Source organism: Chlorocebus sabaeus, chromosome 14 (genome assembly GCF_047675955.1).
Source record: "Chlorocebus sabaeus isolate Y175 chromosome 14, mChlSab1.0.hap1, whole genome shotgun sequence".
NCBI classification, from domain to species: Eukaryota; Metazoa; Chordata; class Mammalia; order Primates; family Cercopithecidae; genus Chlorocebus; species Chlorocebus sabaeus.
The window spans coordinates 32,212,206-32,239,135 of NC_132917.1; the positions used below are offsets into that span (position 1 = coordinate 32,212,206).

Sequence of the window (26,930 nt, forward strand, 5' to 3'; positions counted from 1 at the left end):
CAGCCTAGGTGACAGAGCGAGACTCCTCAAAAAAAAAAAAAAAAAGAAAGAAATTGAAACCCCTTTAATAAACTGTAATTACTAGGAATATATGAATTTTCCTTGGAACTAAAAGATGCTTTTAAATACTGCATTTCCATTATTTCATTGTTCATTTCTTAAGAGGTTTTCAAAAAATGTTTTATAGCTGGTTCCAGCAGTGCCATTGGAACTCAGGAGAGTACTGCTCATTTGTTGGTTTCAGATCCAAACCTTATTCATGTATTAGTGAAATTTCTTTCTGGCACCAGTCCACATGGAACAAATCAACACAGTCCACAGGTAATGTGATGTTTAGCCTGGGTATGCCCAGACTATTCAATAAACAGTATTTGTAATGTAAAGCTATGTAATTTTTTAATTGCTAAAGTATTAAATAATAGCCTTTTATGTATCAATATAATAAAAAAGGTTTTGTTATTTGTAATAATCGCTATACTGACACTAAATAATAGCAGGTGGTAAGTTAACCTCTTAGAACAGTGATACTGGGTTTTCATGTAGATACATATTTTTGGCATTAATTTTGGATAACTGGAGACATTCTGAGTAAATACTGCAAAGGTAGAGAAATGTTTCAAAAATTTTGGAATCAAAATACATTTTAATATGTCATATTTGATTACTTCCATCAAGATTATCAATTTACCTTAAACGTTTTATGATGTTAATGATTTTGCTTAGCAAAAAATGACAATATTGCTCAGGGCTTATAAACATTTTCTGTTTCACTGTAAATTTTCCTGTATATCAGTTTAATTTCTTGTTATGTTATACTGCTTCTGTGTAAATATTTCTACTTCATTATATTTCTTTTAAAGTAAAAATATATTTAGCATTTAAAACATCTTTTAAAATCAAGGTTATTCAAGATTATCTTGCAAGTTTATCATTTTAAAATTCTTGGATTTGCTGCCAGATAAATTCTGATTTAGTTGTCCTCAACAGTCCAGTTTTTCCTATTAATTCATTTATTCGGTGTTTAAGAGGCTTCTATGTGCTTATTCTAGCTACTAGAGATACAGTATTTACCAAGATCAAATATCTGCCTTCATAGAACTTTAGTCAATACTCTGACACTTAATATATTTTAATTTTATATGTCTTAATAAAATAAATGAGACAAGGAACAAGTAAGAGAGAGGAAACTAACTTACAATTAGATTGGGACAGGGTTTTGGTAGGGGCAGAGACATGTTATCAAGTGATTATTATACTTAAAGATTGATTGAATTTGTAACAGGAAGACTCCTCGGGATCACCAACTCTGACTTAATTATTTTACATGTAAGAAAACATGCATCAGCTACATTGCCCCAAATTACATAACTAGTTATTGGTATAGCTAGGTGTCAGTGAACAAGGCATTGCAAAAAATAATATTTTCTTTGTTTTTTAATAAAAGACAGGAGGAAATAACTTTTTAAAACTTTTTAAGTTGTTGAAGATTGAGCTTTCCTACTGATATCTTGGTTTTGTATAGAAAGTTTTGATAAGAAAGCTATGATTTGTATGCTCAGTATCAGAAATTAACTTTATTTAACTCTAAAATAGTTTGGAGGATTATGTTCTGTTTTATTTTTCCAGAACTCTTCCAAGGTTTTATGAATTGTTCATCAAGCCAAATTAGGATCAAGTAAAATAATATGTAGAAGTGTTAGAGCACATTCCAAAATGTACTTCAGGTTACTTAGTGCAGTGTTCACTATCATTTCTTTCATTGATGAGTTAGAAGTTTGGGGAAGCAGTTTTTTTTTTTTTTTTGACTTGGTATAAATTTATATTTATTTAGTTTTTGTTTTGTTTTTCACTTAGCTTAAGCTTGCTTTGCTAGTTGTTAGAAACATGACCTTTTATGGATCATTTTACCTCTCTGCTCCTGAGTTATTTGATTTTGAAATGGGATAATTAAGAAAGTTATTTGTGAAAATCTATGTTGAAGTTATTTATACTCTAGAAAGCATTATAAAAGTATTTATTGTGTAATTCAGGTGAACTTTTTTCAGTATTGAGTTCAATAAACCTAATATAGTTGTGCTGTATAAACCATAATGAAAAAGTATTAACAGTATTTTTATTTGCAGTTCAAAATAAATACATCAAGACCTAAAAAATTCATTTCCTGCTATCATTAATACTTTTGCTTTTCTCCTATGAAAAGTTACAGTGTATAGCTTTTGACTTTATACCTGATAATTTTTAAATGAATGATTTTTAAAATGTTATCAGTAAGCAGTTTTCAGTGAATATACATTTCTTTTCAGGTTGGTCCCACAGCTACACAAGCTATGCAAGAATTTCTTACTCGATTACAAGTGCATCTTTCTTCAACATGTCCTCAGATATTCAGTGAATTTTTGCTCAAGCTAATTCATATACTTTCAACTGAAAGGTAAATTTTTGTGTACTAATTTGTTCCTGATATAGAAGTAACATGTAATTCTCCAAATATACTTTTCTTTAACATTTATTGGGAATTTATCTGTAAAAAAATAAACAGGAGGACAGTAGGAAGTAAGAGGGAAGGATTTATTGGTGTGTTTCCTGATTGTTTTCTTTTCATTTCATTATGGTTCTCCCAAGTCCTTCTGTCTCTAATGTCTTTAATATGTAAGGAATACAGTTGACTTGCTTTTAATGGTTAATAGTTATTATAAGCTTTTTAAAAGGTGAAATTTATTTTGAAGCTGTTTAAAGTTACCAGTGATTTTATATATAAGATAACCTGAAAAATAGAGCTTATAAAAGAAAATTACATACTAATCTTCTGTAGAAATTCTAAATAAATTTATTAACAAAATCAGACTCTGTTATAAGAATAAATTTTGACCATAATGGGTTGATTATTGTAATGCATGAATGTTTCAATATCATCTATCTCTTATTAATGTCATTGTTTTTCATTCTATATTTCTTAAAATCCAACATTACTTTCTGATAAAAACTTTTTTTTTTTTTTTTTTTTGAGATGGAGTCTTGCTCTGTTGCCAGGCTGGAGTGCAGTTGTGCAGTCTTGGCTCACTGCAACCTCTGCCTCCTGGGTTGAAGCGATTCTCGTGCCTTAGCCTCCCGAATAGCTGGGATTACAGGCATGCACCACCACACCCGGCTAATTTTTGTATTTTTAGTAGAGACGGAGTTTCACTATGTTGGCCAGGGTGGTGTTGATCTCCTGACCTCGTGATCTGCCCGCCTCAGCTTTCCGAAGTGCTGGGATTACAGGTTTGAGCCACCGTGCCTGGCTGAAAACTTAATGAATTATAAAGTGCTATTTTGTTTTTGAAGTTACAATAAAACTACATGATGAACAAATTACATAATTAATGAAACATCTGGCATGCTTGAGTATTTCAAAAAGTCTCCATTAATATAAGGAATAGGGCTGGGCTCAGTGGCTCACGCCTGTAATCCCAGTACCTTGGGAGGCTGAGGTGGGGAAATCGCTTGAGCCCAGGAGTTTGAGAGCAGCCTGGGTGGTGTGGGTATACACCTGTAATCCCAGCTACTGTGGAGGCTGAGGCAGGAGATTGATTGAACTAGTGGAGCCCAGGAGGTGGAGGCTGCGGTGAGCCCTGATTGTGCCACTGTGCTCCAACCTGGGTGACAGAACAACACTCTGTTTCAAATAAATTAATGATCAGGAATAAGTCAGTAGTGGCTCTTGCCACTTTTTCATCTAATTTTATTCAAATAAACAATATTTATACATACTTTGTGAGGATTTTGTGAAATTTTGAATGACATAAATAGAATCACCTGAAGAGTAAAGATTAGTCACCATTTGTTTTATTTTTCTTTTAACTAGGCTTTTTAATTTTAACTGTAGGCTTTAGCATAGTCTGATTCACAGAGTTCACAACAGTGGAGATTTTCATACTAAACTTTTAATACATTTGCTCTAACATTTTTTAAAGGATTATTAATCTTGTTTGTAGTTGAGTCACATCTAATATTTAAGCAGAGATGTTTTGAGGTTTATATGCCACAAAAACTGTTTAGGAATTTTCTCCACCTCACTTCACCCCACATATACCCAGTACATTTCTATGGCCTAGTTTAATAGGGTCCACAAAGCTGTGGCCCAAGAAGAACGTTAGTTTATGTTTGTTTTTAATAAAGGCTCTGGTATTCCGTGAAAGATCCAGCAGCGCTTTAGTTAATGATATAATATACACTGAAAGAAATACTCAGTATAAAGAAGGCATTCAGTTTTATCAGATGAGTGTTTTGCAAATGCTATCTATTGGTCTTTGGACTCTGTTTTCACTTTATTAAGTATCGTTCAAAAAGCAGAAGTTTTAAAATTCTAGATGTAATCTAAATTGTCAACGTCTACATATTTTTTGTTGTTGTTTTTTAAAGTCCTCACGGCCGGGTGCGGTGACTCAAGCCTGTAATCCCATCACTTTGGGAGGCCAAGATGGGCGGATCACCAGGTCAGGAGATCGAGACCATACTGGCTAACACGGTGAAACCCCGTCTCTACTAAAAAAAAAAAAAAATACAAAAAACTAGCCGGGCGAGGTGGCGGGCACTTGTAGTCAGTCCCGTCTCAAAAAAAATAAAAAATAAAAAATAAAAAAGTAAATAAATAAATAAATACCGTCCTCACACAAAGTTACATAGAATACTCCGTTTTCTTCTAGAAATTTTACAATTTTATGTTTTATGTTTAGGCTTTTTATTTTTTGCTTTCAGGATAATTTTTTTTTTCCTTTTCCTTTGCCTTTTTTTTTTTTTTTGAGATGGAGTCTCGCTCTTAGCCCAGGCAGGAGTGGAATGGCGCCATCTTGGCTCACTGCAAGCTCCACCTCCTGGGTTCACGCCATTCTCCCACCTCAGCCTCCCAAGTAGCTGGGGGTACAGGCCCCCACCACCACACCCTGCTAATTGTGTTTTTGTATTTTTAGTAGAGATGGGCTTTCACCGTGTTAGCCAAGATGGTCTTGATCTACTGACCTCGTGATCCACCAGCCTCAGCCTCCCAAGGTGCTGGGATTACAAGCATGAGCCACCGCATCCCACCTTCCTATACCATTTTTTGAAAATATTTTCCTTTTTTCATTGGCTTCCCTTTGTAGTTTTTCAAATATCAATCAATGATATTTGTTTTGGTCTATGCATACACTTCTTTTTTTTTTGAGACAGTTTTGCTCTGACGCCCAGGATGGAGTGCTGTGGCGTGATCTCGGCTCACTGCAACCTCCGCCTCCTGGGTTCATGCAATTCTCATGCTTTAGTCTCCTGAGTAGCTGGGATTACAGGCCCATCACCATGCCTGGCTAATTTTTGTATTTTCAGTAGAGATGGGGTTTCGCCATGTTGGCCAGGCTGGTCTCAAACTCCTGGCCTCAAGAGATCCACCTGCCTCCGTCTGCCAAATTGCTGAGTTTACAGGCGTAAGCCACCACACCCAGCCTCATTTGTTCATACAGTGTATTATATAGATTTTATGTTTTTGTCTATTTTTTGTGCATTACCTCAGTGTCTTAGTTCCCTTATAGTATTTTTTGAAATCTAGTAGTGTAGGCTCTCCACCTTTATTCTTTTAGAGTAATTTTGGCTATTTTAATTCCTTTCCTTTTCCTTATAAATTTTATAATCAACTTATTGATTTACCAGAAAAAAATCGTTTTGAGTGAGATTGCATCATTCTGTAGATCAGTTTGGGCAGATGTATTGCTTATTTGGCTATGTCAGAGAATACAGCTAGTTTTATTTCTTCCTTTCCTATGCATATGTCTCATGGGGTTCCCCTCCCCACTCCAGTTGTACTTGTTTGGACTTCCAGTATGCTGTTGAGTACATATGGTAAAAGTTACTCTTCCTTCTTTTTCTCAATCTGAATATCTTATGAAACACTGTTTTTCATAATTAGATATGTTACTAGCTGGAGCTCTTTTTTAGATACATGATAGTAAGTTGAGGAAGTTCCAGTTTGTTTCTAACTTGCTGAGACATTTAAAAAATTATGAATGTCTCTAGATTTTGTTAGATGTTTCCCTGCATCTGTTGAAATGATCATAGGTTGTTTCTTCTTTCATCTGTTCATACGTTGAAGTATATTGGTGTTTTCTAAAGAGTTGGGATCTCACAATGTTGCCCAGGCTGACCTTCATTTCCTGAGTTCAAGCAGGCTTTCAGTCTCATTCTGTTCTTAGCTGGCCCAATTGGCATATGCCACTACACCAAGTTTGATTTTTTTTTTTTTTTTTTTTTAAACTGTCAGTTAATGTGCATTCTCAAGATAGACACCCTTGGTCATAACATATCAATGTGTTTATAACTTGCTGAATTTATTCTCTGAAAGAGGTTGTGTAATATGTGTATTGTCACTTACGTATTTGGTAGCATTTGCCATTGAAGCAGCCTGTGGCTGGAGTTTTCTTTGCCCCCAAAATTTTCACTTATTTTCTAGGTCTTGGATTATTCAGGTTTTCTCTTCTTGAGTGAGCCTTGATAATTTTGTGAAGGAAGTATTCCTTTACATTGTTGAATTTGTTAGTTGAAATATATATTTATTAATGTTTATAGGATCTATAGTGAGTTTACTTCCTTTATTTCTGATGTTGGTAATTTTTATCTTTTTTTGGGGTCATTCTGGCTAGAAGTTCATCAATATTATTTTCAAAAGAAGCAGCTTATAGATATTTTTTCCTTTCTACTTTCTTTGAATTTAATTTGATCTTTCTGGCTTACATAATTGATTTTAGACCTTTCTTCTTTTCTAGACCTTTCTTCTTTTCTAATACAAGCGTTTGACAATGTCAGAATTGGCCTATATAGACTACTTACATTTAATGTAATTGTTGACATGCTGGATTAAAATTGATCATTTTGCCAGTTTTCTATTTATTTCATCTATTTTTGATTCCTTTTAAAAAATCTTTTTCTGTTGACTTTGAATTAAGCAACTTTTAAAATAATTTCACTTCCATTCTTATTTATAACTGAATTTCTTATTTATTTATTTTTGAGACAGCATTGGTTTGCTCTGTCGCACAGGTTGGAGCATAGTGGTGCAATCTTGGCTCTCTGCAACCTCCACCTTCTGGGTTCAAGCGATTTTCATGCCTTAACTTCTGGAGTAGCTGGGATTACAGACTCCAGCTATGCTACCACACAGGGCTAATTTTTGTATATTTTGTAGATGGGGTTTCACCAGGTTGACCAGGCTAGTCTCCACGTCCTGAGCTCAAGCAATCCGCCTGGGTTACTGTCATTATAGGCGTGAGCCACTGTGCGTGGCCTGTAACCGAAAATTTTTCATATTAGTTGTCCTAGCTTTACAAGATACACCTTTATTTAATCACATTCTATTTTCAAATATTATTCCACTCATATATAATGTCAGAACTTAACAGTGTAGTTTCAGTTCCTTTCTTCCATCTTTTGTGACATAGTTGTCGTGTTTTTACTGTTTATATATGTTATAAACATGCAATACTGTGCAGCCTTTTATGTATTTATATATTAGGCAGTCTTTTTTTGTTTGCTTGTTTGGTTTTTGAAATAGATTTTGGCTCTGTCACCCAGGCTGTAGTGCAGTGGTGTGATCGCGACTCCCTGCAACCTCCGCCTCCTGGGTTCCTGCAATTCTCATGCTTCAGCCTCCTCAGTAGCTGGGATTACAGGCCCATCACCATGCCTGGCTAATTTTTGTATTTTCAGTAGAGATGGGGTTTTGCCATGTTAGCCAGGCAGGTCTCAAACTCAAAAGCTATTTTTTTGCCTTAATCTCCTGAGTAGCTGCAATTAACAGTCACACGCCACCATGCCCGGCTAATTTTTGTGTTTTTAGTAACAATGAGGTTTCACCATGTTGGCCAGGCCGGTCTCGAGCTTCTGGCCTCAAGTGATCTGCCTGCATGGGGCTCCCAAAGTGATGGGATTACAGGCATGAGTCATTGCATCTGGCCTAATTTGTCTTTTTCTTGCTGTTAGACTGAGGGTGATGCCCTTTTCAGCATTCTGTATCTTAGGCATAAGCAGAATTTGAAGAGCATTCAATTTTGATACATAAGAATAATTTGAATCTTAATTTTTACGTGTCATTATCTGTAGGGAATGTTTACAATAGCATTATTTGAGAATGGAAAAAATTATAACTCATTTCATTATAAGAAGTGCCTTGTGATTTTGAAGTGTTTTTTTCTGTAGCTTCAAAATCACTTCCGTATATACTTGTCCCTTAGTTTTGTATTTGGAAGGAAGGTTGTTTTTGAGTGTGTCTAAAATGGAGTCAAGAACAAGAATTCCAAAAGAGATGAAAACTATTATCTACCTAATGAAATAGTGAATACCAAGAACTTGTTTAACTTCTTATATTGTGATAAGTTACTGCTTTCAGAACTACTTAAAATTGTTTAATTTTTAATCCTCTCTCTTATAGTATCTCTCTCTCTCTCTCTGTCTCTCTCTCTCTCTGCAGGGGTGCTTTCCAGACAGGCCAAGGACCTCTTGATGCCCAAGTGAAGCTCTTAGAATTCACTCTGGAGCAGAATTTTGAAGTTGTTTCAGTTAGTACTATTTCTGCTGTGATAGAATCTGTTACATTTTTAGTGCATCACTATATCACTTGCTCAGACAAAGTAATGTCAAGAAGTGGATCAGATAGCTCCGTGGGTGCTCGAGCATGCTTTGGGGGACTCTTTGCCAACCTGATTCGTCCAGGTGATGCAAAAGCAGTTTGTGGCGAAATGACAAGGGATCAACTCATGTTTGATTTGTTAAAACTTGTTAACATTTTAGTGCAGCTGCCTCTTTCAGGCAATAGGGAATACAGTGCAAGAGTGTCTGTGACCACAAATACAACAGATAGTGTTTCAGATGAAGAAAAAGTCTCAGGAGGCAAAGATGGCAATGGAAGCAGTACCAGTGTTCAAGGATCGCCTGCATATGTTGCTGACTTAGTCTTAGCCAACCAACAAATTATGAGCCAGATTTTGTCTGCTCTGGGCCTGTGTAATAGCAGTGCCATGGCAATGATAATTGGTATGTATTGAGAATATTAATCTTACCGTTGTCTCTAGTACTATAATTTTTTTTTTTTTTTTTGTAAGCAATATATGGATTCATTCTCTTTTTACTTTGTGTTGTAAAACTGCTTTCAGCTTTTCATGACTGATTTTTATTGGTGAGGACTTTTGTATAGGGGCTTCAATTAATGAATTAAAGTGAAATATTGAAAAATGTTATGTCAATTTGGTTTTTTTTTTTCTTTTTTATTGAGATGCCTCCCAGGTTCAAGCAATTCTCATGCCTCAGCCACCCAAGTAGCTGCAACCATAGGTGCCTGCCACCACACCCGGCTAATTTTTTTTCTTCCCCTCCAAGAGACAGAGTCTTGCTCCCAGGCTGGAGTACAATGATGCGATCTCAGCTCACTGTAACCTCCGCCTCCCAGATTCAAGTGATACTCCTGCCTCAGCCTACCAAGTAGTTGGGATTACAGGCGTGTACCACCATGCCCCTCCTAGTTTTTTGTTTGTTTTTGGTTTTGTTTTTTTTTGAGATGAAGTCTTGCTGTGTTGCCCAGGCTGAAGTGCAGTGGCGTAATCTCGGTTCATTGCAACCTCCGCCTCCTAGGTTCAAGCAATTCTTGTGCCTCAGCCTCTCGAGTACCTGGGATTACAGGCATGTGCCACCATGCCTGGCTAATTTTTTGTATTTTGGTAGAGATGGGGTTTCGCCATGTTGGGCAAGCTGGTCTTGAACTCCTGACTTCAGGTGATCTTCCCACCTCAGCCTCCCAAAGTACTAGGATTACAAGTGTGAGCCACTGCACCCTGCTAATTTTTTTTTTTTTTTTTTTTGTAGAGACGGGATTTCACCATGTTAGCCAGGCTGATCTTGAGTTCTTATTTCACATCATTTTGTGTTAAAGACAAGTATTATTTGTTCACATTTGCTTTGAAAATAAAATGTAAAATTTTATTCATACTGTAACATTTTATGTGACACATATCAATGTTAAATTTATATGCTGTTGCTTAACTTTTTTACCTCTTTGAATGTTAATACATTACATTAAATTTTTAAAATAATTGAACATCTGTATACTGTGGCAAAATCCATTTCTAATATATTTTCACCTGGTGGTATATTTTTCTTTGTCAGTGTATGGGAAACAGCCATATCTTCCTTTTGATTAGATTAAAAAGAATAGTTACATGCTGGTTTTACTTATTTTTCTATTTATGTCCTTTCTTCTTGACGTATATAGCTAGTATGTAGAGTGATGTTCTGAGTCATGTAACAGAACAACCTATTTTTATTGTTGGTGATATAGAGGTATCTCATGTAAGAAGATAGCCATAAACCATGCTCTACTGAATATTGTCATTGATATTTTAGTCTCCAGGAGTTCGTTCGGGTTATGTGTAGAGGGTATAAACAGCTGTTATATGTTAATTCTTCAGCCGTTTTGGAAAAAATGGCTTTTCAGCTTCTATATTTTAATTATTATTTGTTTTCACCATGTTGGCCAGGCTGGTTTTGAACTCCTGATGTCAGGTGATCCACCTGCCTCAGCCTCCCAAAGTGTTGAGATTACAGGCGTGAGCCACTGCGCCTGGCTGGATATATATACTTTTAATCGTTTAATGTGGAATCTTTTATTTTTCCTAGGAGCAAGTGGATTACATCTCACTAAACATGAAAACTTTCATGGTGGGTTGGATGCTATTTCAGTTGGGGATGGATTATTTACCATACTGACAACCCTTAGTAAAAAAGCTTCTACAGTCCACATGATGCTGCAACCAATTTTAACATACATGGCCTGTGGATATATGGGCAGACAAGTAAGTTCAAGCCAACAACAGTTGCAGTGATTCAAATAAATTTCTGGCAATGTAAGTGCAAAATTATAGGACAGAGACAAATAAGTGTGTTTATTATATATTGGACAGTGAAAAGCATCAGTGCAAGAGGGCTATGGATTATTAATAAAAGTTGGAGAATAAAGTTTCTTTGAAGTGGTATTTTCAGAGGTGACCACAGTAATACAAGAGTAAAACATTTATTGGGTCTCAAGAAGTTCTTCTCTTTTTCCTAAAAATAGCATAGTGTAATACTGAGGTGTAAGAAGATGTAATGTGAAATTTTTTGAAATTTATGTTGTGTATTCAACTTTTTTTTTTTCCCCATTAAAAGGGATTAGGCTGATTAAAGAAAATAGGTGACAAAATTTTTCCTTTTTGTATTTCGTTTTTACAAATGAAATTATAGGAATCAGATTATTTTACTTTCTTGTCCATTTCCCATTTTGAAATGCAGATATTAGAACAATTTCTTTTGTCTTCTATATAGCAGTGTATAATTATCATTTTTGTAAACATTTGTTGAATGTATATATTTCTCTATTAGAAAATACAAAGGTACTTTAGATGGTTAAAATTTTAAATGAAATTGGTATCTAAATGCACATAAAGGGAAAAGATAATGGATGAAGACAGATGCTTTAAAAAATTAAAATCTGAGTTGAGGAAGATGGTTTTTTCTTATTCAGGTAAGATTTCTTATGTATTTTGGCAGACATTTTGTATTTAGTGTATTTAAGGCTGTCAGGTTACAAAAATTAACTAGGAAGGAATATTACATGCATTGAGTTTAGTTCTTATTCGCAGGAGTGTATAAAGTCATAATACACATATTTCATTTTTTAGGGCTCTCTTGCTACTTGCCAGTTATCTGAGCCATTATTGTGGTTCATTTTGAGAGTATTGGATACTAGTGATGCCTTGAAAGCATTTCATGATATGGGTAAGATAATATTTCAGTAACTATCATTTAAGTGTAGTTATGTGATAGTATGTTACATTTTCATTTTTGTAGTCTTTTGTGGAAGTTTACTTTTGATGTTGAACCATCTGTCCTGATATTGATTTCCTTACTTATTCTTTATAATTTAGGTGGTGTTCAGCTCATATGCAATAATATGGTCACTAGTACAAGGGCTATTGTGAACACTGCAAGAAGTATGGTATCAACTATTATGAAATTTCTTGACTCTGGGCCAAATAAAGCTGTTGACAGCACATTGAAAACAAGAATACTAGCTTCTGAGCCTGACAATGCCGAAGGGATTCATAACTTTGCACCCCTTGGTAAGAAAAGTGTTATTAAATCTTATGTGAATTTATTCAGTTTATTAGCTGGTATGAAACAAAATTAGTTGAAGTCAGTTGATGATATCATATATTGCTATTTTAATTACAAACAGTTTATTTTAGAGGTAGTGGATATCTCGACATTCTACTTACGAGAGGGAATTTTTTATTTGTTTTGAGATGGAGTTTTGCTCTTGTTGCCCAAGCCAGAGTGCAATGGCACGATCTCGGCTCACTGCAACCTCCGCCTCCTGGGTTCGAGCAATTCTCCTCCCTCAGCCTCCTGAGTAGCTGGGATTACAAGTGTCTGCCACCATGCCCAGCTAATTTTTGTATTTTTAATGGAGATAGGGTTTCACCATATTGACCAGGCTGGTCTCAAATGCCTGACCTTAGGTGATCCGCCCACCTCAGCCTCCCAAAGTGCTGGGATTATGGGCTTGAGCCACCACGCCTGGCCGAGAGGGACTGTTTTAACAGTTCTTTAGCAGTAAAGTTTGTTTTTATTTGTGAGTCAAAATAGAAGCACAGTTTAAGAAACTAAATAGAGATTCTTCAGTAAGTTTTCTCTGTAAATGTTAATCGATTTTAAATCTCATTTTCCTTCTTAAATTGGTACTATGTTTTGTTTTGTTTTGTTGTGAGAGAGTCTCACTCTGTCACCTAGGCTGGAGTGCAGTGGCGCGATGTCTGTTCACTGCAACATCTGTCTCCGGGGTTCAGGCAATTCTCATGCCTCAGCCTCCTGAGTAGCTAGGATTACGGACCTGTGCCACCACACTGGCTGTGTGTGTGTGTGTGTGTGTGTGTGTGTGTGTGTGTGTGTTTAGTAGAGACGGGGTTTCACCATGTTGTCCAGCCTGGTCTTGAACTTCTGGCCCCAAGTGATCCCCCACTTCGGCCTCCCAAAGTGTTGGGATTACTGGCGTGAGCCACTGTGCCTGGCCTTAAAGTGGTACTATCTTTTTTAAAAATTTTGAATTTAGGTATTTACTTTTTTATCCAGTTTACGTAGTTTCTTTTTAATTTTTCTTTTCATATTTCTAAATCGTAGACATTGACATCTTAGAATAAAGATGATTATTTTAAAGGTGGAGATATATTGGACATTGTTTTTTACTTAAACAGTTAGAAAATTATGGAGCTACGTTTATTGCTGTATCTTTAGTTTTCATGTATCATATGAGTATAAAGTAGACAGCAGTTAATAACGAACTTGTCACCTTGCGAGTTGACAGGATTTCCTAATGTTTTGTGAATACCTCTACAGTCATGCTTAGAATACTAAGTACATTACCAGCATCAGTTGTTCATGTTTTCAATTACTTTTTCTAGTTTAATTTTATTCGTATGGATTTTAAAGCTTTGTTATGTTTCTTTTGCAAGTTCTTATTTTATGTAAAATATCTTCTCTAGGTACAATCACATCTAGCAGTCCTACTGCCCAGCCAGCTGAAGTGCTGTTGCAGGCCACACCTCCTCATAGAAGAGCTCGCTCTGCTGCTTGGTCCTACATCTTTCTTCCAGAGGAGGCTTGGTGTGACCTTACCATTCACCTTCCCGCAGCAGTGCTGCTTAAGGAGATACATATCCAGCCTCATCTTGCATCTCTTGCAAGTGAGTAATATTTTATAAAGAAGCAACATGAGAGCAGACTTTAATTTAGAAACATTTGAAAATAAAAATATTTAGTAAGCAAAAATACACTTAGGTGTGATTACCAGAGTGTGTAACTTCTGAATAGTTTTTAGTGAAATAATTAATACTACCAAGTCATTTTAGTGGAAATGACTGTTAACCTCAGACAAAAAGATTATGTGATGAAGTCTAAACAAATATGTTCCAGTTATATATTATTTTGCTTTCTCTTTTCTCTCAAATTTACTAAGCCTCAGTATTAAGCTGAAATGAGTTTATTACACTCCCATTTTTTACCATGTTAGTTTTTTCAGCCCGGATCTCAGTCTTAGCCTTGTAATATGAAATTAGCATAGATTTGTGTGCCTGCCCTCCAACTTCTTTAGAAGATAACTATCTTTTTGAATAATATTATATTTTGACTACTTCAGTGTGATTTTAAGATTCATACTGTGTTTGTTGTAATATGTCAGTATCCTTGTAATGTTGTATCGTTTATTTGATGCATGTTCATTGAATACATTTTATTGAACTTTGTAAGGCAAATAATTCAAAATAATTTTTACGAAATATTAATTATCCCTTAAGAGCACGAACTCTTTCAGGTATTTATAAAGAATATGAAATACTCATTTGCTTTTTTTTTTTTTGAGGCAAGGTCTCTGTTACACATGCTGGAGTACAGTTTTGATAATCTCAGATCACTGTAGCCTTGATCTCTGAGGCTCAAATGATCCTCCCATCTCAGCCTCATGTATAGCTGGGACCACAGGCGTGTACCACCATGCCTGGATAAATTTTTGTGTTTTTTTTTTAGAGACGGGGTTTTGTTATGATGCCTGGGCTGAAGCGATCTATTTGCCTTGGCCTCCCAAAGTGCTGAGATTACAGGTGTGAGCTACTGTACCCAGCCCATTTTGTATTTTATATGGTTCACAAATGCTTTCAATATAGTTATAATTTTGCCAGAATTGTTTAAAATAATACATATGCTTACATTTATGGATTGATTCTCATTGCTATCAAATATCACTCAATAATTGCATGAGGAGCTATGGGAAATTTTGTAGATTCCTGGCATCTTTGGAGAAAACAGTTTTTTTCTATGTATTTGCAAGATTAGACTGATATATCTTAATTACTTGTGGCATCCACACTCCTTAGATAAAAAACAGATAATATAAAGGTAGAAGGAAAATATGCTAATACAGAGTGTTTTAGGAGGTCAAAAATAACTATATTAAAAGGCAAAATATAAGTCAATATAAGATGTACACAACCTCTAAAATTGGAAAGTGATTGCTTTTATTTGGAAAGCAGAGGAGTTAGTCATAAGTGGTGGCTTTTGAAGTTCAGCTGGATTTTGCACATGGGATTGAAATAGGAAGCATATTACAAAGGGGGAACTCCTGTGAAAAATTAATTGGTTTAAATGTTCCCTACTTAAGTGTTCTTGATTAAGAAATTTGGTTTTATTATTGGATTAGAGCAGAAGTTGAAAATATGTTGTGATATAGTGGAAATAACAGTCTTTAGAAGCAAACATGAACTTGAATCTAAGGTGTGATATTTGTTCCTGTGGGAGCGTGGATTACTTAATCTGTTTTTACTATGTCTGCTTGTGTAAAATGCAGGTAATACTTTCCTCAAAAGGATCTGAAGTGTAAATTTCAAAATTAAGTTGACTGTCTAGTAATCAGTGTAAAGCTGGCATGTAATTCCTTCTTATTTTACCACTGAAATTAAAAATAAAACCAAATTTCAAAGGCTTTAGTTGACATATATTTATTATATGGGGTTCCATGTAAGCTAGAAAGAAATAATTTTTTGGTAGTAGTTCCAGTTGTTTGTTCACTGGGGACTCCTTAAATTTCAGCAAGAATTGATTTTTTTAAAAGTCTTGGCCAGGCACGGTGGCTCACGCCTGTAATCCCAGCACTTTGGGAGGCCGAGGCGGGCAGATCATGAGGTCAGGAGATGGAGACCGTCCTGGCTAACACAGTGAAACCCCGTCTCTACTAAAAATACACAAAAAATTAGCCGGGTGTGGTGGCAGGCGCCTGTAGTCCCAGCTACTCGGGAGGCTGAGACAGGAGAGTGGCGTGAAGCCAGGAGGCGGAGCTTGCAGTGAGCCAAGATCACGCCACTGCACTCCAGCCTGGGCGACAGAGAGAGACTCCTCCTCAAAAAACAAAAACAAAAACAAAAAAAAAAACCCCCAAACAACCAAAAAAATCCTGTGGATATTTGGTTTAATTTGAAAAGGAGACTGGGCGCAGTGGCTCACATCTATAATTCCAACAGTTTGGGAGGCCGAGACAGGTGAATCACTTGAGGTCAGGAGTTCGAGGCCAGCCTGGCTAACATGGCAAAACCCTGTCTCTACCAAAAGTACAAAAAATTCCTAGATGTGGTGGCACCTGCCTGTGGTTCCAGCTACTGTGGAGGCTACGGCAGGAGAATCACTTGAACCTGGGAGGCGGAGGTTGCAGTTAGCTAAGATCGCACCACTGCACTCATTGCAGCCTGGGCAACAGGGCAAGACTGTCTCTCAAAAAAAAAAAAAAGGCAATTTCTAAACTCAGCTGTGAGGTTAAACTCAATGTTTAAAAAATATCACAATCTAGTAGTAATATAATAATTGGTAGAAAAACAAGTTTTGTTACATTTTCCCCCCAAATTATTTAAAACAGTAAACCATAGCATATTAATCATATGTAGTTTCATATTATTTGTGATAATTTTGAGTAAAGTAGAAATGATGATATAATTACCTATTTGTCTCGTTTTATTCATAGGGAGCATCAGGTACATGTGCTTCACACATCTTTGGTTCCTCTTTTTTTAGGTGAATATTAGACTGTTTAATTTTTATTGTAGATCAAATATTTTGAGTTGAAAAGTAGCTCCAACATTAATCATGGTGAAAGTCATTGTCGAACTATATTTTGTTGTATACATTTTCTTTTTACAAGTTCATGATGAATACAATTGTGAAAGCTGCTATTTTCCTGGGATTTTAACAAACTGTTCAATCTAGTTTACTTTGTCTGTTGTGATGATTCCGTTTTATTTTTATAGCCTGCCCTTCCTCAGTGTCTGTTGAAGTAAGTGCAGATGGGGTAAATATGCTACCTTTGTCCACGCCTGTTGTCACAAGTGGCCTCACCTACATAAAAATTCAGCTTGTAAAAGCCGAAGTAGCTTCTGCTGTCTGCCTTAGACTACATCGTCCACGAGATGCCAGCACATTAGGCCTTTCACAGATTAAATTATTGGGGCTCACTGCTTTTGGTACCACCTCTTCAGCAACGGTTAATAATCCATTCCTTCCATCTGAAGATCAGGTATCTAAAACAAGGTATGTTTTGTTTCCTATTATTTAAAAAAGCTTTCTGTCCTTTTTTTTTTTTTTTTTTGGGGGGGGCAGGGTTGGGAGATAGGGGGCTTACTTATTTTGTGGGTTTTTTCTTTTATAGGTCTTAGGAAGGTCTTTGTTCCATAGGTATCTATATAATACAATTTTATTAGGTGTAATACAGACAGTTTTGTGGAAACAGAATGCTGACACTGATTAAAATTAAGGTATATGTATGTTTAGTCTTTGAGATGATCTGTATACTACATGTAGGTGTACATTCTAATTTTATGGCTTGTAATTTTTTTGTATCACACTCTGTTTCGGGAATTTGCAAATGCTTATGACCAGGAACGCATCTGAACCATACCAACTGACCTTAGAAACAGGGATTTAGTTTTATATGGTAATTCCTAAATGTTAGTTAACAGAAGGATTGTGTCTGAACCAAACAAACAAGGACCTCAATATATTTTTTAATCAACATTTTTCTGATAAATTTTGATGGCTGAATGTTTTATAGATGGATTTTGTTTAAAGTTTTGCCTGATAAAAATGAATTTAAGGCCTGGCACCATGGCTCATACCTGTAATCCCAGTACTTGGGGAGGCCAAGGCAGGCAGATCACGAGGTCGGGAGATCGAAACCATCCTAGCTAACAAGGTGAAACCCCGTCTCTACTAAGAATACAAAAAAATTAGCTGGGCATGGCAGTGTGCAACTGTAGTCCCAGCTGCTGGGGAGGCTGAGACAGGAGAATCGCTTGAACCCAGGAGATGGAGATTGCAGTGAGCCAAGATTCCGCCACTGCACTCCAGCCTGGGCGAGAGAGCGAAACTCCATCTTCAAAAAAAAAAGAAAAAAAGAATTTAGTATTTCTATTCTCAAGGTGCTAAGACTATAGTTTTAGAAGTCTATGGTAGTAATCAGTTTATCGACATATATAATTGCATGCAAAGCAGGTTTCTGGCTGATTTCTTAAAAAAGCAAACACATACTATGAATACAAGTCCTTTTGTATGTGATTTATCTTTTTGTTTGTTTTGAGGTGGAGTCTTGCCCTGTTGCCCAGGCTGGAGTGCAGTGGTGCAATCTAGGCTCACTGCAACCTCCGCCTCCCGAGTTCAAACGATTCTCCTGCCTCAGCCTCCTGAGTAGCTGGGATTACAAGCGCCCACCACCATGCCCAGCTAATCTTTATATTTTTAGTAGATAAGAGGTTTCACCAAGTCGGCCAGGCTGGTCTTGAACTCCTGATCTCGTGATCCGCCTGCCTCGGCCTCCCAAAGTGCTGGGATTACAGGTGTGAGCCACCCCGCCCAGTTGTGATTTATCTAATAGGGGAAACTTATTGTCTGTTTACTGAATTTGCAGCATTCTAAAAAACATTTCTTAGATTGTTTGGTGCTATTTATGAAACACAACATGCTGATCTTTAAAAAGTTATGTTCTACCCGGAAATGATTTGAGCGACTTATATTGATCATACAAGTCATTCTGTATTTTCAGTATTGGATGGTTACGGTTATTACATCATTGCCTTACTCACATAAGTGATCTAGAAGGAATGATGGCAAGTGCAGCTGCACCTACTGCCAATCTGCTGCAGACTTGTGCGGCCTTATTGATGTCACCTTACTGTGGAATGCATTCACCCAACATCGAGGTTGTGCTTGTAAAGATAGGACTGCAGTCTACTAGAATTGGCCTGAAGCTCATAGACATTCTCCTGAGAAATTGTGCAGCATCAGGCAGTGATCCTACAGGTGATAATTAACTTTGGTATTTAAATGTTTACGTGTCTGTAAAGTAACAGCAGTTGAACTATGCGATCTTTGTGCTGAGCTCTGTTTTGGGAATTATTTTTTCTTTTAGTTTATGTTTATCTCTTCTCTCTTCTGTCTTCTCTCTTCTCTGATGGAGTCTCACTCTGTTGCCCAGGCTGGAGTGCAGTGGTGCAATCTCGACTCACTACAACCTCCGCCTTCCTAGTAGCTGGGATTACAGGCATCTGCCACCACACCCGGCTAATTTTTGTATTTTTAGTAGAGACGGGGTGTCTCCATATTGATCAGGCTGGTTTCGAACTCCTGACCTCAGGTGATCCACCTGAATTGGCCTTCCAAAGTGCTGGAATTACAGGCATGAGCCACTGCACCCAAGCTGGTTTCATTAGTTTAGAGTTTGTTCTTTGTTGTTGGAATTTATGGAAGCTTCATTTTTAATGAATAACTTAATTAAATTAAGTAAATCTTCCCATGGTTCACTTACTTATTTAGCAAACTTTTTCTTTGGATTCTTTGTTGCAAGATTTGAATAGTCCTTTACTTTTTGGAAGACTAAATGGACTCTCTTCTGACTCTACGATAGATATTCTTTACCAGCTTGGAACAACTCAGGATCCTGGTACAAAAGACAGGTATGATTTTATTTTTCATTTAATTAAGCACACACATGCACATAATCATGCTGTAGTGAATGTTTCTGACAGTTTTTCCTTAGATGATCTCGTAAAAGACAATACTGTTATATATTGTATGTTTACCATATGCCTCACACGATGTGACTTCTGTAAGTTTTCGTGAACATTAAACATACATTTATATATATTTGGACATACTTTAAGCAAATTTGAACTTAAATAGAATTCTTAGTTAATATTGCTTTTGAGGAATGGAATAAAACATATTTTTAAGTTGGCTATGCTGTGAAAATAACCTTGTACAGTGATGGTATCAGAGTCATACTATCTTAGGTAGTACTTAATACGTGTATATGAATGTAGGAATATTGTGTCTATAGTTGATAGTTAATACTGCTTTCGAGGAATGGAATAAAACATGTTTTTAAGTTGGCTATGCTGTGAAAGGAACCTTGTAAAGTGATAGTATCAGAGTCATACTATCTTAGGTAGTACTTAATACATGTATATGAATGTAGGAATATTGTGTCTATAATTAATACTTCGACTATTTTGATAATGGTTGTTCTGTTTATTATTGATTATCATATTCATCAAAGTCTTTTCATTGCTTTCTGTACTCTTTCCTGCTATTTACCACAGAATGAAACAATATCATACCATGTAAATGACATTTGAACACTTTGGCTGAGTATTTAAATATATAAATATATTAATTTCATTAATTATATTAATAAATTAATTAAATATAATTTTTTTTACAGTTAGATAATTTTGATGAGTTGTCCTGATGTCATTCTACCTTGATGTCTTTTACTTCCAAATTGATACCAACTTGAAGTTTTTGTTTTGTTTGAGACAGAGTCTTGCTCTGTCACCCAGGCTGGAGTGCAGTGGCACAATCTCCTGACCTCATGACCTGCCCGCCTAGGCCTCCCAAAGTGCTGGGATTATAGGCATGAGCCACTGCACCTGGCCAACTTGAAGTATTTTTGAAACATATTTTTGTTGACAAATTTTTGAGCAAATATTTGGCATTCTCTGTTTTTAATGTGTAGCATCCATATTAGAAAAACATATTTATAGAGATTTCTTCCTGATTTATGTTACTTCTTAATATTTTGATTATGTTTAAAATGAAGTCATTTGATGTTTTATTAATATATTCATAAATTATTAAAATTATGGATTACATTTAAACATAGATTGCAATTGTTTTTGATAAAGTAAATAACAATTTATGCCAAATTTGAATCATAATGGTTAGTAGTGGTTAAAATATATTTAAAACATCACTGTTAAATATTTTTCCAGAACAGGTTGCTTGAAATCTGTTAGGATTATTTAATTTTTAAATATTCTTGTGGCTTTTTAATAAGAATAAAATTAAATTTAATTCGTTTTCTCTGCATAGTACTTTTTAAAACGTGAATGTTTGTTATATAAAACTGACATTAGGCGCGGTGGCTCACGTCTGTAATCCCAGCACTTTGGGAGGCCGAGGCGGGCAGATCACAAGGTCAGGAGATCGAGATCATCCTGGCTAACACGGTGAAACCCCGTCTCTACTAAAAAAAAAAAAATACAAAAAATTAGCCGGGCGTGGTGGCGGGCACCTGTAGTCCCAGCTACTCTGGAGGCTGAGGCAGGAGAATGGTGTGAACCCGGGAGGCGGAGCTTGCAGTGAGCTGAGATTGTGCCACAGTGGCATTCCAGCCTTGGCCACAGAGCGATATTCTGTCTCAAAAAAAAAAAACTGACATTAATGACAAGGTTGTTAGACTGAGAAAATTGTCTTCCTTGTCTTCTGAATTCTCTTTATTCCCCATGATGTAAAATCGAAAGTTTAAGAGTCTTATCTTTCAGAATTAGTATTATATACCTTCCTGTCCCCATTGCTTTTAGTGTGAAGCCAAGAATCTTATATTCTGAAATAGAAATTGAAGGAAAATAAAGTAAATGTAAACAGAATGTTTTAAGAACTTGAGAAATCTCATCCCATTTGTTTTTTGTACAAACTCTATAGTTTTTTTGTTTGTTTGTTTTTTCGAGACGCAGTCTCGCTCTGCCCAGGCTGGAGTGCAGTGGCACAATCTCGGCTTACTGCAAGTGCCACCTCCTGGGTTCACACCATTCTCCTGCCTCTGCCTCTGGAGTAGCTGGGACTACAGGCGCCTGCCACCACACCCAGCTAATTTTTTGTATTTTTTAGTAGAGACGGGTTTTCACCATGTTAGCCAGGATGGTCTTGATCGTCTGACCTTGTGATCCGCCCGCCTCAGCCTCCGAAAGTGCTAGCATTACAGGCGTGAGCCACCGCACCCGGCCCAAAACTCTATAGTGTTGTTGCTTTAAAAAGTCTTTTGCTCCCAGGTAGTGGTTCAAAATTGGGTTGTGTTTTACTGGTTCCCATCTCCAGAGGATTGGGATTAGTGTGGTACTTGACCTATAATCTTGTTATTAATGTCAGTTTTAAATGACAGATACCTGTGTTTTTAAAAGTACTATGCAGAGAAAATAAATAAAACTTAATTTCCATCTTATAAAAATTATACTTAAAATATATATGTAAGTGTTGAGGGTGTATTCTGTTGCAGAATGAATGAGTGTGGGTGGCTATTACTAGTGTTTAATGCTAGGGTCCAGGGATGTGAAACATGCTGTATTTCATGAGACTTTGCACAAAGAAGAATTAGCCCCAGGTCACTGTTCTAGTGTGTTATCTCAAACCTTTTGATGGTTGAAATTGGTAAGGTTATTGGAAAATTGGCGTTGTTACTGATTTCCTTTTTTCCCCATTTTGGATTAAAACAATCATGAACAATTGGTATATTATTCTTATAAATACCCTACTCACCATGCAGAGATGGTGTTTATCTATATGCCAATTGCGCTATAGTTGGTTATATGAATTCATTTTCTTCATTTAAGAATTCAGGCCTTGTTAAAATGGGTTAGTGATTCTGCAAGAGTGGCTGCTATGAAGAGAAGTGGCAGGATGAACTACATGTGTCCTAACTCCTCAACAATAGAGTATGGTCTTCTGATGCCATCTCCTTCTCATTTGCACTGTGTGGCAGCCATTCTGTGGCATAGTTATGAGCTGCTTGTAGAATACGACTTACCAGCACTCTTGGACCAAGAACTCTTTGAGTAAGTATGATTTGTGAAATCCTTTTTTTTCCCCCTAGTACTAGATCAGTTAGTGTTTACTTGATAGAATATTTTACATGTTTATTCGGAAAAACATAATATTTTGAAAGTAGCAAATATAATCAGGTATACTTTTGAAATGAATTGTCAAATACTAATTTATTTTTGTGTTTTAAGAAGATATATTAGCAGTACTGCCTTTTTTTTTAACCTAAAATTATGCTTAATGTAGATGGTTCTGTGGTTCATAGTGTTTATTCTCAGTTGCAAATTTTCCCACCAGATTATATTATCTTTAATGTGCAACTGTGGCAGGAAAGTACAGCTAGACAACTTTGGGGCGGGGCGTGGTGGCTCACACCTGTAATCCCAGCACTGTGGAGGCCTAGGCGGGAAGATCACTTGAGTCAGGAGTTCAAAACCAGCTTGGGCAACGTGGCGAAACGTTGTCTGTACAAAAAGGCAGAAGTCAGAAAGCTGGGTGCAGTGGCTCACGCCTGTAACCCCAGCAGTTTGGGAGGCCGAGGTGGGCAGATCACGAGGTCAGGAGTTCGAGACCAGCCTGGCCAACATGGTGAAACCCCGTCTCTACTAAAAATAGAAAAATTAGGCTGACGTGGTGGTGTGCATCTGTAATCCCAGCTACTCCGGAGGCTGAGGCAGGAGGATCACTTGAACTTGGGAGGCGGGGGTTGCAGTGTGGTAAGATTGCATCATTGCACTCCAGCCTGGGCGATAAGAGCAAGACTCCGTCTCAAAAAAAAAAGTCAGCCAGACATGGTGACATGCACCTGTGGTCCCAGCTACTTGGGAGGCTGAGGCGCAAGAATTGTTTGAGTCTGCAGAGGTTGCAGTGAGCTGAGCTCACACCACTGTACCCCAGCCTGGGCAACACAGCGAGAGTCCGTCTCAAAAAAAATAACTGGGGAGCTGAGATGGGAGGATCACTTGAAACTAGGAGTTTGACGCCAGACTGGCCAAAATAGATAGACCAAATCTCTACAAAAAATTTAAAATTTGCCAGGCATGGTGGTACATTCCTCTAGCCCTAGTTACTTGGGAGGCTGTGGTGGGTGGATCACTTGAACCCAGGAGTTAGAGGCCGCATTTACCTATGATGATGGCACCACTGGCACTGCAGCCAGGGCAACAGAGCAAGATGTCATCTCAAAAAAGAACGAAGATGTAAAGCTAGAAAATTTGAGACTTTTCTAGATTGTCCTTTTGACAAGTAGTTTTTATTTACCCATGTTTCTTCACCATATTTAGCTAAGTCTTTGCTGAACTTACTGATAGGTAACTGTTAAGTCTGCAGCAGAATATATTTTTGAAGAGTTCCTGTGACACACAAAATGTGGGCCTATTGTTCTTTAGTAGGTCATCATATTTGGCCTTAGCAGTTGGCATAATCCATGACTTAATTACTGAGCCTCACCGATAGTTTTTTATTTGCAAACATGAATTTAAGCCATTTGTCATGGGGAATTTAACGTCAACCATTTCTTTGGCATGATCTTTTTTGTTTGTTTCTCTACATGACTTTTTTAGGTCACACAGAATGGTAGAACAATTTTACAATAGTTTACTTGATTTTCTGTACTCATTTACGAGTCTAACTCAACTTCCAGTGTACCTACATTCTTAAATTTTAAATATATATATACATACATATATATGCAGTCTTAAATCTTACAATGTTATGTTACTCAATGTCAAATAAAGTATATAATGTGTCAGAGTATAGATTGAACTATAATAGAAATATTTGAAACAGTTTCTTCTAAAAATAAACTTGTATCATTAATATGGTATCTCTTATTTTTCTAGGTTACTTTTTAATTGGTCCATGTCTCTTCCCTGCAATATGGTTTTGAAGAAAGCTGTTGACAGTCTACTTTGCTCAATGTGTCACGTACACCCAAACTATTTTTCTTTGCTCATGGGCTGGATGGGAATTACCCCTCCTCCAGTGCAGTGTCACCATAGACTGTCCATGACAGATGATAGCAAAAAGCAGGATCTTAGTTCATCTTTAACAGATGACTCTAAAAATGCACAAGCACCTCTCGCATTAACTGAATCACATTTGGCTACCCTTGCTTCCTCTTCTCAATCTCCTGAAGCTATTAAACAATTACTAGACTCAGGTTTGCCTTCTCTTCTTGTGAGGAGTCTGGCTAGTTTCTGCTTTAGCCACATTTCTAACTCAGAAAGCATTGCTCAGTCAATAGATATTTCCCAGGACAAACTCAGGCGCCATCATGTTCCACAACAATGTAATAAGATGCCCATCACAGCAGACCTAGTTGCTCCTATTCTTAGGTTTTTGACGGAAGTTGGCAATAGCCATATTATGAAAGATTGGCTTGGTGGTTCTGAAGTCAATCCACTCTGGACAGCACTTCTGTTTTTATTGTGTCACTCTGGGTCCACTTCTGGAAGCCATAATTTAGGTGCACAACAGACCAGTGCAAGATCAGCTTCTCTTTCTTCAGCTGCTACAACAGGATTGACTACTCAACAGCGCACAGCAATTGAGAATGCAACTGTTGCATTCTTTCTGCAGTGCATTTCATGCCATCCAAATAATCAAAAGCTGATGGCACAGGTAAGAGAAAAACTAACTTATGTTTTAGTTGTTGTATTACATAAGAAAAGGCCATGTATAAAGGCCAGGTGATAATAAATTTGGTAGGTGGCTGGGCGCGGTGGCTCAAGCCTGTAATCCCAGCACTTTGGGAGGCCGAGATGGGTGGATCACGAGGTCAGGAGATCGAGACCATCCTAGCTAACACGGTGAAACCCCGTCTCTACTAAAAAATACAAAAAACTAGCCGGGCGAGGTGGCGGGCACCTGTAGTCCCAGCTACTCGGGAGGCTGAGGCAGGAGAATGGTATAAACCCAGGAGGCGGAGCTTGCAGTGAGCTGAGATCCGGCCACTGCACTCCAGCCTGGGTGACAGAGCGAGACTCCGTCTCAAAAAAAAAAAATAAATAAATAAATAAATAAATAAATAAATAAATTTGGTAAGTGTTGAGTGCTTTTAAGGATCCGAATTTAAACTATAAAGTACTGATATCTCCTTTCTCCCCCTCAAAATATGCTGTCACTTGAATCACTTCTTTATAACGAGATGACTGGCAAATGCATTGGGATCCTAGCTAGATCATACAACCCTTGTTTTAAAAAATTTCCACAAACAAAAAGAAAAAGACCAAGAAAAAATTTCAGCTGCTGGAACAGTATTGACACTGGTCACTGAATACTGTATGTGCATTAAGGCATTGTATTTTTGTGTAATGAGATTGCCATACTGATAGTTTGCATCTCTTTACGTGGGCATTAGATTAGGTTTCAGATAGGAGACTCCACATAAATCACATACAAAATGTGGAAGATAGACTGTGTGTGGCGGCTCACGCCTGTAATCCCAGCACTTTGGGAGGCCGAGGTGGGCAGATTGCCTGAGGTCAGGAGTTCAAGACCAGTCTGGCCAACATGGTGAAACCCTGTCTCTACTAAAAATACAAAAAAATTAGCCAAGTGTGGTGGCAATCACCCGGAATCCCAGCTACTCGGGAGCCTGAGGCAGAGGAATTGCTTGAACCAGGGAGGTGGTGGTTGTAGTGAGCCGAAATCGCACTACTGCACTCGCAGCCTGGGTGACAAAGTGAGACTCTGTCTCAAAAAAGAAAAAAAAAAAAGCGGAAGATAATTTATCATACTGCACTCCAGCCTGGGCGACAGAGTGAGACTCCATCTCAAAAAAAAAAAAAAAAAATTGGAAGATAATTTATCATATATTACGTCTATGTGGCCAAAAAAAATCCTGAAAGGTAGAATTATTTCAAGAGTAATTCTAGTTAGCTGTTTGCCAAATTTTGCTATTGGCTACCTCATGTGACCTTGGGCATATGGGTTAATCTTATAAAATGGGGCTAGCAATACCTGCCTCAAGGATTTTTTTGAGATGGTTAAATATTTTAATTTGTGTAACGTACCTAGGATAGAGCCTATATGAGAATGGTAGACACTGGTAAATAACTTTTCCCCTTCTTATTTAATAGTGCTCATTCAAGTCAAACTTTTGTAGTACCTAGAAAAATAGATATTGTAATTTTTATAAAATATTGAAGGAGTTAGTTTTATTAAGAAGAAGGGCAGGTTGGGTGCTGTGGCTTATACCTATAATCTCAGCACTTTGG

At 37.0% G+C, this 26,930-nt stretch overlaps 1 protein-coding gene across 9 annotated transcripts in view; it reads left to right on the forward strand.

Annotated features, from left to right (window-relative positions):
• Nucleotides 1-26,930, forward strand: part of BIRC6 (baculoviral IAP repeat containing 6) — a 255,476-nt gene that overhangs the window by 128,820 nt on the left and 99,726 nt on the right. For all 9 annotated transcript variants that reach the window (XR_005243294.2, XM_038006769.2, XM_038006768.2 and 6 more), the window contains 12 exons: nucleotides 188-321; nucleotides 2,304-2,431; nucleotides 8,471-9,033; nucleotides 10,669-10,844; nucleotides 11,709-11,805; nucleotides 11,955-12,149; nucleotides 13,569-13,769; nucleotides 16,872-17,151; nucleotides 18,659-18,915; nucleotides 19,460-19,568; nucleotides 22,503-22,724; nucleotides 24,552-25,332. Coding sequence is in view for 8 of the 9 variants with exons in the window: in XM_038006769.2 (XP_037862697.1) it covers nucleotides 188-321; nucleotides 2,304-2,431; nucleotides 8,471-9,033; nucleotides 10,669-10,844; nucleotides 11,709-11,805; nucleotides 11,955-12,149; nucleotides 13,569-13,769; nucleotides 16,872-17,151; nucleotides 18,659-18,915; nucleotides 19,460-19,568; nucleotides 22,503-22,724; nucleotides 24,552-25,332 (3,143 nt within the window). In the remaining variant the exon portion in view is untranslated. The remainder of the gene's footprint in view (nucleotides 1-187; nucleotides 322-2,303; nucleotides 2,432-8,470; nucleotides 9,034-10,668; nucleotides 10,845-11,708; nucleotides 11,806-11,954; nucleotides 12,150-13,568; nucleotides 13,770-16,871; nucleotides 17,152-18,658; nucleotides 18,916-19,459; nucleotides 19,569-22,502; nucleotides 22,725-24,551; nucleotides 25,333-26,930) is intronic.